Source organism: Coregonus lavaretus, assembly GCF_964263955.1.
Source record: "Coregonus lavaretus genome assembly, chromosome: 22".
Classification (NCBI taxonomy): domain Eukaryota; kingdom Metazoa; phylum Chordata; class Actinopteri; order Salmoniformes; family Salmonidae; genus Coregonus; species Coregonus lavaretus.
This window is the reverse complement of record NC_140009.1, coordinates 39,509,994-39,524,207: the sequence shown is the minus strand read 5'-3', so window position 1 is coordinate 39,524,207 and position 14,214 is coordinate 39,509,994. Positions and strand designations below refer to the sequence as shown.

The 14,214-nt window shown below is 43.4% G+C and overlaps 1 protein-coding gene across 1 annotated transcript in view; it reads left to right on the top strand.

Moving 5' to 3' along the window:
* Positions 1–818: 818 nt before the first annotated feature.
* Positions 819–14,214, top strand: part of samd11 (sterile alpha motif domain containing 11) — a gene marked incomplete at its 3' end in the record, with an annotated part of 82,499 nt that continues 69,103 nt past the window's right edge. The window contains exons 1-2 of the mRNA XM_084187175.1: positions 819–1,299; positions 3,011–3,102. Of these exons, the coding sequence (XP_084043301.1) occupies positions 834–1,299; positions 3,011–3,102 (558 nt within the window). The 5' untranslated portion in view covers positions 819–833. The remainder of the gene's footprint in view (positions 1,300–3,010; positions 3,103–14,214) is intronic.

Genomic DNA, 14,214 nt, shown 5'->3' with positions numbered 1-14,214 from the left:
ATAATTGATGAGACCACCCATATTCAAGAATAGCTTAGGAAATTAACCCCCCCCCCAAAAAAAAATAAAAAATAAGAGCGATTAAAAAAAAAAAAATCCTGCCTTTGGGTGCCGGTACTGTTTATATTTAGGTGCAGGAGTTCCACAATACTTTTGAGATAATATTCTATAAGAGGAACAGGAGCTCAAGCAGTAGAACATTTGAGGTGCCGGTAGGCCTACTCAGATCCGTTGAGCTCATGCCCAAGTCAAGCACTGCTAATAAACCATAAAAGACGTTATAGCCTGTGTTGTTTAGGCTACTATTCAAGTAGACAGTTTCGCGTAATATTAGCCCATTGGAAGGCACGGAGGACAACAGTAACTGTAAACATAAATAAATAAAGGCAGTTATAATAAGACAGACCAACACCATAATAATACTGTTTAAAAAAGACTAAAATGAAGAGCACATGGGAATGTGTCAATGATCATTGTGGATAATGACATAATGTGATGTCCACGGCTAAGGTCTGGCCACTCAACCATGTCAGGTATTAGTAGCGCGAGTCCGATTAAATGTGGTAGGCAGGAGCACTGCGAGAACCCCATGCGAGTGGAGCTGTGAGTGTGGCGGATGAGAGTGCCGCGGCTAAAAGAGCTGGAAACTAGTTAATGGCAATCTCTCGGGGAAGTTCAACAGACCGCTGTCACCGAGCAACACCGGAGCCCTGCGTAAAACAAAGTGGCGCGTCTTCAAGATTGGGGCGACTGACCAACTCTGAAAAGAGGACACACAAGTTGGGTCAGACTAGCTGCTAATCACTTGTTACCAGCGCTTCGCTCCCAGTAACATGCCTGCCATCAAAAAGGAGAGACTGGATGGGGACGATATGGCATTGGCTGCCTTCAACCAGTCCGAATACCCGGCCCCTTTAAATGCCACTACTATCCCCGTGGTGACCCCGCATCCACCGCAATACGACCATATATTCGCCCATCACCGTGCGTATTTGGGGCTCCACGACTCGGCGCTGCATCACCAGCACCAGCAGCAGCACCTTCACCATCACCCGGACGACTTAATGCTGGAGAGGTTTTCCTCAATCCCCGACTTTCAGCCATTTTTTGACAACGGGGAACCATGCATCGAGGTGGAATGCGGGGAGAACAAGGCTTTACTATACATTAACAAACTGTGCCAAGGTAGTAAGGGACCCTCAATCAAATACCGGGGCGAGTGGCTCACCCCGAATGAGTTCCAGTTTGTCAGTGGAAGGGAGACCGCCAAAGATTGGAAACGAAGTATAAGGCACAAAGGTAGGCAACAGCAAGTATTATATATAAAGAGTAATTTTTTACAGTAGGGCTATGTTTATTTTAAGGATGATACCTAAGTGAAGGATTTTGTCATTGTTTTGGTGAGTGGAAATTCTGTTTCCATGGGTTGGTTCTGCGTTTCGTAGTTAAAGGGTTATACTCAGTAATATACACCAACTACAGTGCGTAAGGAGAGAGATGAGAAAAGGCGCATACGTCGCTGTATCTTCACAGGCAGCGACCATTCTCAAAACGGGGCGTCAGGAGTCCTGGACTAAGGTGAAAAACTTTCATATTTAGGGTTCAGTAATGTTAAAACATTATATGACAGTTGATAGAAGTTGTGGGGTATCATTCCGTTGAGTGTTGAGTGTAACAGCAGGCTAAAATGGTGTTGACACTTCAACAGAACAGAATGATGATGGAGACAGGGAATGGAATTATTTTAGACTACTAGAAGTTGTACCCTATTCCTTACTCTTTTGGTTATTTCAGGTGGATTATGGTTGCTTTTGCAACTATCCGAAATATTAATCTGGACTCAGGTTTAGACGTAACATAGTAAACGAAAGGGTGTTGATGTCTCAATAGAACATAATGATGTTGAAGGGTGGGAACATAATTATTTTTAGGCTACTCTACTCGAAGTTGAAGCCTATTCCTGACCCTTTTGGTTATTTCAGGTGGATTATGGTTGAGTTGCAACTATCCAAAATATTAACCTGGACTCAGGGGTAGACGTAACATAGTAAACTAAAATCCGGGACACTCAAATGAGTAGGTCTATGATATGTTTGATGTTATTAGTTGGCTAGTATTTTGGTTTGAAAAGTTTTACAGTGGCTCAGACAAAACAAAGTTATCGGAAGATGTTTATGAAATTATTTACAATAAGAATAATAAATGCTATAGCTGTTTACTTACTATGGGCCTATTTGAATAATTACGTGTTTTTGCGCTGGCCGCACGCGCAATTGTTTTTGAACCCCAACTCACCCCAGGTTACTCATACGGAACTGACACGGGTTGCCCCAAGTTCTGTTGGATGAGGGTGTAAAAAATGACAGCCCAATTATGGATATTTTCATATCTGAGTTTAGATACAGTGACAGTAGCCCATGTATACATATGTAGGCCTATCTTACCACACTGGGCTCAACTAGAACTCATCAGTGAAACTAATAAGGTAATTTGGTTTGACAACCTGGCAGTTCCAAAGTAATGTTTATGTAAAATGTTGGTTTTGGAGTCATGATCATTCAACAATAATCCAAGTTTAGTGTTGCACAATTTTTTTGTTGTTGTAATGTTTTCTATTTCCCTTTGTGTGCATTTCAGGTGTAGACTCTGATAACATAGTCTTATATTCACTATACAAATATACTTAAGGCTACTGAAGATCCAGTCATTTTATAATCACCTCCATATGTAGGTTATTCCATATAATTGATTTACAGTTGCTGAATTCTGTGGGTGCTGTGTGAGTATGGTCTATTGTTTTATTATTGCTCATTCTCTCTCTCTCTCTTTCTCTCTCTCTCTCTCTCTCTCTCTCTCTCTCTCTCTCTCTCTCTCTCTCTCTCTCTCTCTCTCTCTCTCTCTCTCTCTCTCTCTCTCTCTCTCTCTCGCTCTCTCTCTCTCTCTCTCTCTCTCTCTCTCTCTCTCTCTCTCTCTCTCTCTCTCTCTCTCTCTCTCTCTCTCTCTCTCTCAGGGAAAAGTTTGAAGACCCTTATGTCCAAAGGAATCTTACAGGTACATCCTCCAATCTGTGATTGCCCTGGGTGTCGAATTTCGTCTCCAGTGGTAAGATTATGGTTCCATCAGCCTTTCCATTTTTACATCTGTTTTTCTTGATTCATCGTTGGTTTCAAACGTGTATGTAGCCATGCTGAACTCAATTGGCTGTGTTGACGAATGGGCTAAAAGCTTGCTCTCGACTGTGTTTTATCTGAATTGAAGACACAGTGTAAGCAGCATTGCTCTTTTTTAAGGAGTGTAAGCGATTTCCACTCCTTTGGTTTTTTCTAACTGCTTTTATTGATAGTTGGTAGAGGGGAAAGGAAAGCGGTCACAAGCTCTTATTAAATGAAAGGAGATATATTTGTTGACAGTAATAGGTGGTCAAGAGTAGGGGTTCCCAAACGTTTTCACTCAGGCCCCCCTTCCAGCATTGGGGAACATTCAAGAGTAAGTTGAAAGCTGGACTGAGTTCCTAAATATATATATATATATATATATATATATATATATATATACATAAAAATATATAAACGCAACATGCAACAATTTCAGAGAGTTTACTGAGTTACAGTTCATATAAGGAAATCAGTCAATTGAAATAAATTCATTAAGCCCTAACCTATTGATTTAACATGACGTGGAATACAGATATGCATCTGTTGGTCACAGACACCTTAAAAAAAAAAAGGTGTGGCGTGGATCAGAAAATCTCCTTCGCATAGAGTTGATCAGGCTGTTGATTGTGGCTTGTGGAATGTTGCTGGATATTGGTGTGAACTGGAACACGCTGTCGTACACATTGATCCAGAGCATCCCAAACATGCTCAATGGGTGACATGTCTGGTGAGTATGCAGGCCATGCAAGAACTGGGACGTTTTCAGCTTCCAGGAATTGTGTACAGATCCTTGCGACATGGGGCCGTGCATTTTCATGCTAAAACATGAGGTGATAGCGGTGGATGATTGGCACGACAATGGGCTTCAGGATCTCGTCACTGTATCTCTGTGCATTCAAATTGCCATAGATAAAATGCTATTATTGTCGTTGTCCGTAGCTTATGCCTGCCCATACCATAACCCCACCACCACCATCGGGCACTCTGTTCACAACATTGACATCAGCAAACCGCTCGCCCACCGATGCCATACATGCTGTCTGCCATCTGCCCGGTACAGTTGAAACCGGGATTCATCCGTGAAGAGCACACTTCTCCAGCGTGCCAGTGGCCATCGAAGGTGAGCATTTGCCCACTGAAGTCGGTTACGACGCTGAATTGCAGTCAAGTCAAGAACCTGGTGAGGACGACGACCGTGCAGATGAGCTTCCCTGAGATGGTTTCTGACAGTTTGTGCAGAAATAATTTGGTTGTGCAAACTCACAGTTTCATCAGCTGTCTGGGTGGCTGGAGTGATTACACGTGGTCTGCGGTTGTGAGACCGGTTGGATGTACTGCCAAGTTCTCTAAAACGACGTTTGAGGCAGCTTATGGTAGAGAAATTAACATTAAATTCTCTGGCAACAGCTTTGGTGGACATTCTTGCAGTCAGCATGCCAATTGTACGCTCCCTCAAAATGTTAGACATCTGTGGCATTTTGTTGTGTGACAAAACTGCACATTTTAGAGTGGCTTTTTATTGTCCCCAGCACAAGGTGCACCTGTGTAATGATCATGCTGTTTAATCAGCTTTTTGATATGCCACACCTGTCAGGTGGGTGGATTTTCTTGGCAAATGAAAAATGCTCACTAACAGGGATGTAAACAAATTTGTGCACAAAATTTGTGAGAAATAAGCACATGGAACATTTCTGGGATCTTTTATTTCAGCTCATGAAACATGGAACCAACACTTTACATGTTGCGTTTATATGTTTGTTCAGTGTTATATACTTTTTTAAGGAACTGTCACACCCGTGCCCCCCCCCTGCCGACCCCTCGCGCCCCACAGTTTGGGAACCACTGGTCTAGAGGGTGTGTGCAATCAATATACTCAATAATCCATTCTGATCTGCCTTTTGTGAAATAACTTATTCCGAATATTGGTCTTGAATGCTCAATGCTTGGGCGAGTGCTGATAGTTTCATACCATATATTCCCATATGTCTAACAGCCTGTCATGGACTGGCAGAAAATAAATGGCGGCAAATGGCGGTACACTAACCAATTGTAACTTTTATTCCTTTCCCTAAGGCTAACCCTATAACTGCACTGAAGCTATGCCTAACCTTAACCTTAACCCTAACCTTAAATACATTTTGACCACTATACCTCACCTTTTTTGTTCTGCCGGTTGACTATCCCTCCTCCAACGGACAATTACCCTGCCCACACCCCAATGGACATTTACAGTATATTTATCATTGTCACAGTTGTAAATACACTACCTAGATTTGAATTTAGTTCAACTACCACCAAGTACTGCAAAATGGAAATGACTAGATAGACTACAACACTGTTGAATATAAATTAATTTGTCATTACTCACAGATGCTAACACGGCATTGACATCAACACTGGCTCAAATTACTACATGAAGCCCAGAATGAATGGGACAATTCTAGACAAGGTTAATAAGTAATATGAATGGGTGACTAGTCATGCTCCCCTTGCTAGATTTATCTAATTATCATGGCTCTTCTGTCCATTGCTGCAGTCCCTCACCTAGCTGTTGCACCGGGCTGTGTTTGCCATGTGGTGCCCGTTTGGCTGAGCTAACGACATCATGCCATGCAGGCTGTGAGGCGTCACAGGCGTGGTGTCTGTGCCAGTGTGGCAGCTTTGAGTGCTTCACTGGCTCACCGTCGTCGAATCTGTTCAACACAGGTGTGCCGTGTGTGTTTTTTTATTGCTACGGAGCGCATCTGTCGTCGTTCCCAACCGCTAATCTTGAGGGAAGGGCATAAGAGGTTTAGCGAGTTACTGAGCGTGGCTACTGCTGATTAAAGTGCGCGAGGCACGCAAGGCAAAGGCGGTTTAGATAAGCCAGAGGTGTTTGAGTGATACAGGTAAACCGGTGACGTTTTTCACAGCCAAGAAACAGATATACACCACCACATAGGGTCCATAGAAAATGAATTTCAAATGGGATGCATTGGCTAAAAAGAGAGTTTGCGGAGACTATAGAAGTAGTCGAGTGGCGCAGTGGTCTAAGGCACTGCATCGCAGTGCTAGCTGTGCCACTAGAGATCCTGGATCGAGTCCAGGCTCTGTCGCAATTGGTCCAGCGTCGTCCAAGGTAGGGGAGGGTTTGGCCGGCAGGGATGTGGGTTCGTTTCCCACGGGTGGCCAGTATGAAAAAAAAAAAGAACATGTATGTATTCACTAACTGTAAGTCACTCTGGATAAGAGCGTCTGCTAAATGTAAAAAGTAGATGAGTTTGGGGGAAATTCAACATATATCATTTTCAGAAATGAATATAAGTTAATAGGTATACTGGCTTGTTGGCTTTACTCTGTAGGCTAAATGGATCCTACTGCAGTTAAACAGAGGCACAATAAATAGTGTTAGGGTTGTCTGCAAATTGTCTTTTGATTTTCTAAATGTATGTCATTTTTACTGACAGAAAAATGTACAGTCATAGAGTGACATGACTCAAGAACCTTGCAATGAGTTGCCCTTCTGAGTCCTGACAGAAAAGCCTATTGTAATAGTACTGTTTGTTGCAGTGGACACACCTCCTTGTTGCCAGTGCCTGTTGTTTGCTTAGCCAGAAGTGGCAGGCTTTTCTCTCCACAGACGTGCTTGTCTGATGGCTGGTGATGGTTTGTTATTTTCTATCTACTGCCTGATGAGCAGTGCGAGTTCCTGTGAATTGTTTTCACAAACTAAGACTGGGATTTGAACAAACCTGAAATGACTGCCAAAAAAACACACTGTAGGCCTACCTGTAGCTCTTATCTTCTTATTTATGTCTTCCCTGGCACGGCAGAATGCAATACATTGTAGATAGCCTCCTGTTTGGCATTCAAGTAGCAGAAAGTGGCACAGGTTGAAACCCATGATAATCAGTGATGTAGTAAAGAAATACAATAAAATGTATAAACTATAAACATCAGTGGGCGATCGAGATTAGAACTGTATTGTTTGATTGCATTTGATTGCATTTTCATGCAGGTCTATAGGGAATGCCTAGTGTACTTTTCTATAGTTAAAAATTACACAAAATGCACATCAGGTCATCTCTCCCAAAATAGTGAATTTGGACTGGACACTAGAAAAGTAAAAAAAAAAAGGATCTGGAGATGTTTAAATTGAAATATGTTATCTTATTAATTATGTTCATGTTCTTAGTATCTCTTGTGAGCTGCACTGCAATTCAGTTGTCTGTGTTGAAAACTGCTAAAGTACACCAGTGAAGAAGGCCCTTAGTTGACTCTAACATGTTGTATTCTATACCCATTTGAAGAGAAACAAGTTATGAATGTGTTTGATAAGATTACAGATTCTCTCAGGGGACCCCATTTAAAACACTGTACTACTAACCTCTCTCTCTGCTTGCTTCCTCTCGCTGTGTGTCTCCTTTGCTTCATGCATTGCAGCCTGCCTCATCATTGTCTGTCTCACTACTTTATTTTTAAATTTTTTATTTCACCTTTATTTAACCAGGTAAGCCAGTTGAGAACAAGTTCTCATTTACAACTGCGACCTGGCCAAGATAAAGCAAAGCAGTGCGATAAAAACAACAACAACACAGAGTTACATATGGAATAAACAAAACGTACAGTCAATAACACAATAAAAAATATATATACAGTGTGTGCAAATGTAGTAAGTTATGGAGGTAAGGCAATAAATAGGCCATAGTGCAAAATAATTACAATTTAGTATTAACACTGGAGTGATAGATGTGCAGAAGATGATGTGCAAATAGAGATACTGGGGTGCAAATTAGCAAAATAAATAACAATGTAAATAACAATATAGGGATGAGGTAGTTGGGTGGGCTAATTACAGATGGGCTGTGTACAGGTGCAGTGATCGGTAAGCTGCTCTGACAACTGATGCTTAAAGTTAGTGAGGGAGATAACAGTCTCCAGGGTTAGGGTTAGGATCTAGGGTTAGTTTTAGGGTTAGGGTTAGGGTTAGGTGCTAGGGTTAAGTTTAGGGTTAGGGTTAAGGTTAGGGTAAGAGTACGGGTTAGGGGTTAGGGAAAATAGGATTTTGAATGGGACTGAATTGTGTGTCCCCACATGGTTAGCTGTACAAGACTGTGTGTGTGTGTGTGTGTGTGTGTGTGTGTGTGTGTGTGTGTGTGTGTGTGTGTGTGTGTGTGTGTGTGTGTGTGTGTGTGTGTGAGCGTGTGCTCCCGGGAGAGCCGGGCTTCCTCCGCTCTGTTATTCCAGCGGAACCAACGGAGGCCGGCAGGAAATTACACTCTCCTCCTCCGGCTCGTAAAGATCTCCTCCAATCAGGGGGCTCCCCCTCTCCTGCATCCTGACCACAGAGAGAGAATGAACAACACACACACATGCACACAGGCACGCAGACGCACACACACACGCATGCACACACAAACTAACACACACACACACATCTCCATGTTAGGGACTGTGGGAGATTACTCTTACTATTATTACATTTACATTTACATTTTATTACATAGACATCCCTGCCTAGGAATCTATTTTACCACCAGTCATTTTAGGGTGGTTGAAAACTCAAAGAACCATAGGTTCCTTTTTCAAAATCTTAGTGTATATTTCAATATATTTAACATTGTAACCCGGTGTGACTCTGCCAAGCCATAGCAGTAGACTTTCATTTGATATCTGGACTACAGTCAGTAGTTATAAAGGAATTATGTATATTAGTGCCTTGCTTATGGACAAGTGAACCGGAAGTTACCAGTACAGTACCAATATAAGTAAGTTGCTGTAGATATTGCACAGAGCTGGTTACTGATTTGATGTGGCTATTTGTTTGGACTTGCTTTTGGCTGAGTGCCACTGTGATGCGGGGGATAAGCATGGCTGGGGGGCTGACGCCTCTGTGTCTCTCAACAGCTCACTCTCCACAGGGGGTTGGAGTTTGCGTGTGTCTCTGTATGTGTGTGTGTCAGGGTTTCTGTTAGGAAAATGTGGCGCCGGACATTTGACCAGCAGCATTTTAATTTACCAGACATTTGAGAAATTTACCGGACCCATATGCATTGGGTGGGTAACCTGATTAGGGCGTCTACCCACGTTGCTCAGAATGACAGAAATCACATTTAGATTATGGTCATTCATATTAACAGAACATGCAAGTCAAGAATGCAACGATGTGCGGTCCTTCTTACCGTGTTCTGAGGTGCACTTTGAAGACAAGACGAGGAGCCTAACGAACAGCAAAATCACTAGCCTATGTCAATCTACTATCCCCCATAGTAGAAAAGTTTAGCTATTCTATTGGTCAGCTTGTCGACAAAGAAATAGTCTATTGTAAACAGACTCTGGGACAGTTGTGGGACGAGAGATCCCAAATTCATACAACCAGTAGGCCTAGACTACATTTTTTTTTTAAGCAATGAGTCTGATGCAACAGATCAGAACGTTTATCTTAATTTGTTGATAAACTATTATTTCTTCAAATTTTCTAAGCACAGTAATGTACACAAGACAAGTACACTATGCGCAAATGTTCGTTCCATAATGCAATTAGCTGGAAAACACTGTTGTCAAAAAGGCACCGCACATGCGATCAGTTTCATGTGACAGAAATGAAAATATCCGTTAGAAATGTTGAAAGATGGGAGATATGCAACAACTAATATGCAACAACTAGCATGGGTTGCTAATATGACTAGGATTGTGCCTTTGGCTACTGGACAATGAAAGAAAGTTGATATAAAATAATTGCCTCCACGGATATGGTCTGATTTTGGCTATTTTGAAGCAAGGTAAGACATGCCTCATAATATTTATTAAAACGTTCAGGTTTTAAACAATTAAGGATATGCTTTCAAAATGCATGCCTCCAGCTCATTGAAAAGTGGTGTGTGACACGCTGATGTCTCGCACGGTCTGACAGATTTTCAGCTCAAAGGCTCTGTATATGTATGCTGTAGGCATGTGATAAATAAGATACATAACGAATATACTGTGCACATGCGCCAATTTAATTTCACTAAATGTTTTAATTAACCTATAGACTGATAAGCATGACCAGTCAAATGTATTTCCATCGACTGGTACTTCCATCAATTCATAGGCTAAAAAGCCTCATTTTGCAGTGGGATTCTTCTTCTCCCGGACAATTGGCCAGCGGCAATTTTATTTATCAGCCTTTTTGTATTTTTTTATCAGGCTAAAACCGGCTATTACTGGCTAACGGAAACCCTGGTATGTGTGTGTGTGTGTGTGTGTGTGTGTGTGTGTGTGTGTGTGTGTGTGTGTGTGCAAGCATGCGTATGCACAAACGTGTATGTATTTTTGTGAGTGTGTGTGGGTGCTTTTGCTGTGTGCAGTGTGTGTGGGTCCCTGTGTGTGTCCCACATGGTGCTGAGGCTATGCTACCATGGCAACTACAGGATCCGTCTTTAGGGCAGAAGCAATGCGTGGTTCGGTACTCTAGTGTGTTTCTTAGTGAATTGGCCAAATTAGAGAATGACTGAGTCTTTAATGATTTGCTTATCCACTAGGGGTCTTGCACTTTGGGTGGCCACAGTGCTAGGAATCAATACTAAAAGTACAACTTATTGGCTGTGCTGTGTGCGTGCGTTTGTGTACTCTCTGTGTTTGTGTGAGAGCGGGAGGGATTGTGTTACAGTATGGGTAAACTTGCCAATAAGTTGTACTTTTAGTATTGATGTGTTTGTGTATGTTTGTGTGTGCAGATGTGTGTGTGTGTGTGTGTTGGGGTGGGACTGTGGGATTTAGCTAAATAAGGTGGACCGCCTGTCTATCAGCAGAGAAAATTATGGAACTTCTCTCTCCTTCCAGTGTGTGTACAGACGTCTGACCTCATCTGATAGCGGAGTGGTCGAGTGGCCTCATCCTCTTTCTGTGTCGCCTCTTTACACACTGTGTGCGTGCACATGTGTGTGTGTGTAAGTCTGTGTGTGTCTGTGTGAGAGAGAGGGAAGGAGTGTGTTACTCACTCAACTCAATGTTTCTCTAATGACACAATAGGCAGAGTAGTGTGATTGAATGGAAGATATAATGCTAGAAGAACAACACATTAATATACAGGTTTGGGTAAATTTGTTTGTATATAAAAATCTGCAATTCTTTTCAGACATTGAGGCGGATATGAGGCCTTCTCACCAGCATCTTTCCGTTTTATTCTGCAAAACTTAACCTTGCTGCACTATCTTCCATCTCCCTCTCTCTCTCTCCCTCTCTTTGTTAGCCTTTCCCTCCTTCCCTCCCTCCCTCTGTTTTTGTCTGGGGAGAGAATGGCAGAGTCGTTACCTGTCCATAAAGCTCTCCTGCGGCTTCCTTGGCGGGCCTATCCAATCACACACGGAGACAAAAAGAGAGCGAGAGAGAGAGAGAAAAAGAGAGGTGCTGGCACGCCTGGCTGCACTGCCACTGACCTCCCAGCGCTGCCCCTGCTCCCCCTCACCACCCCCTCCCTCCCTCCTCCCGTCCCTCGCCCCGCGCCGCTCCACTGGGCCGCAACCGCCCGCTCAGCTCAGCTCGTGGGGTGGGTGCAGAAAGGGATGTGGCGGCGGAAGGGGCGCGCTTGGTCACATGCCTGTCCTTCCCACAGAGAAAAAAAAAACAAAGAAACATCTCCTGGCCATGAAAAACCTAGTGTTGCCTTGACACTATATACCCCCCCTTCACGCACACACAGACACACACTTTCATCACACAGCCTGCACGTGTACAAAACATTAAGAACATCTTCCTAATATTGAGTTGCACCCCTCCTTTTGCCCTCAGAACAACCTCAATTTGTCGGGGCATGGACTCTACAAGGTGTCGAAAGCTTTCCACAGGGATGCTGGCCCATGTTGACTGCAATGCTTCCCACTGTTGTATCAAGTTGGCTGGGTGATGGACCATTCTTCATACACATGGGAAACTGTTGAGAGTGAAAAACCCAACAGCGTTGCAGTTCTTGACACAAACCAGAGCGCCTGGCACCTCAAAGGCACTTAAATCTTTTGTCTTGACCATTCACCCTCTGAATGGCACGCATACACAATCCATGTCTCAATTGTCTCAAGGCTTAAAAATCCTCCTTTAACCGGCCTCCTTCCCTTCATCTACACTGATTGAAGTGGATTTAACAAGTGACATCAATAAAGGATCATAGCTTTCACCTGGATTCCCCTGGTCAGTCTAATGTTAATGTTTTGTACACGTGTACAATACGGTGAAAAGGAGGTTGTTATCTAAATCTCAAATACGAATGCTTTTTTATTGATCGATTTATTCATTCGTGGTGGGAGGGGTTGTATGATTTGAAATCCCCCCCCTCAAAAATGGTCTCTAACGTCCCATCTCTAGTCCAGAATTGTAGCCTAATTTATTTTTAGAAAAGTCAGAGTGTCTTGGTGGGTGAATACGTGAGTAAGAGATAGTGTGGGTCAGCATAAACGAAAAGGACAGTGGAGTGTGTCTTAAGCGCACGCAAACACACTGGGTTTTTAGCTCTTTTTTCTCACTGGGCCTATGTGAATGTGGCAATGACGGCCCCTTTCCCTCCCCCCTCCTCCACTCTCTCTCTTTCTCTCTCTCCCTCTCTCCCCCTGTCGTCTCCTAACTCCCCCTCCCCCTCCGCTAATGCTCGCGCCAAGTCGGCCCGCCATCCCGCCTCCGCACACACACACCCACACACACCCACGCACACGCACACACACGCTGAGAGGTAACGGCAGACAGGCGCGTGACTCATTAGGCATTCGTCCCCCAGGGAGAACGCTGGGGGGGGGGGGGGGGCGTGCAAGAGAGATAGAGCGCCGCAGCTGCAGGAATGTCACAGGCGGCTACTGCTGTGTGTGTGTGTGTGTGTGTGTGTGTGTGTGTGTGTGTGTGTGTGTGTGTGTGTGTGTGTGTGTGTGTGTGTGTGTGTGTGTGTGTGTGTGTGTGTGTGTGTGTGTGTGTGTGTGTGTGTGTGTGTGTGTGTGTGTGTGTGTGCATGCTGGTTTGAGCCAGCGGCAGGGTACTGCACCTTTCAGGAAAAAAGACAGAGAGAAAAAACACGACTATCCTTTTCCACAGAGGCTTCATTTAAGGTCTGGAACAAGCTTAGTAAAATAATGTTTCTTCAATAATCTTAGCTGATGTTACAAATACAATATTACTGTTTGCTAGTATGGTTTGGCATTAAATATAAGCCTGTGATTTTTATAAAACAACAACTGGATCTTTCTGCAGTTTTAAAGCAAATCTTCTATCCTTTATGAATGTAGAGGCCATGCTACTGAAGTTACTGTTATCCCATAGAGCCCAGAGGATTCTGGACTATGGGGCCATTTGGGACAGGTCCATGGCCACTTCTCATACTACCATCACATTTACATTTTAGTAGATGCTCTTATCCAGAGCGACTTACAGGAGAAATTAGGGTTTAGTGCCTTGCTCAAGGGCACATCAACAGATTTTTCACCTAGTCGGCTCAGGGATTAGAACCAGCGACCTTTCAGTTACTGGCACAACGCTCTTAACCACTAAGCTACCTGCCGCCCATATCACATGTTATCTCAAATGTTGTCAGCATCAGTGATGTGTATCTTTATGTGTGACTTTCATTTGATTTGTGAATGTGTCCTTTTATTATGTTGTCTAATCTAATGGAACCCATCTGAATCATGCTTGACCAAGTCTGTATTGGTGTCTGTCTGTGCTGATGTGTGTGTGTGTTTGATGTGTTGTGTGTTGTTTGTGTGTAAATGTGAAATACAGATATATTTCTTGGCTGGCGGACCCTGACCGTCAGACAGAATGTGTAGGAGGGGATATTCATAGAGGTGCTTTTAGAGGAACGTTTATGAGATACTTTTTCCCATGGCTTACAGAGGGTTGACCACACAGTAAGGTCGCAATGAATGTGTGTGTGTGTGTGTAAATTATGATTGTGTGCACCTCTTTTTTTACACTACGTGGGCTGCCAGGGGTGTGTTTTGTTTCATGTTTTGTTTTGGAGAGCCGTCCGCGCTGCGGAAGTGTTGCCAGAAATAGTGGGAGCCCACCCCTAGTTCTGCGCCAGTGGTGCTAAAGAAAGGAAGGGGGGTTTCCGGGAGGA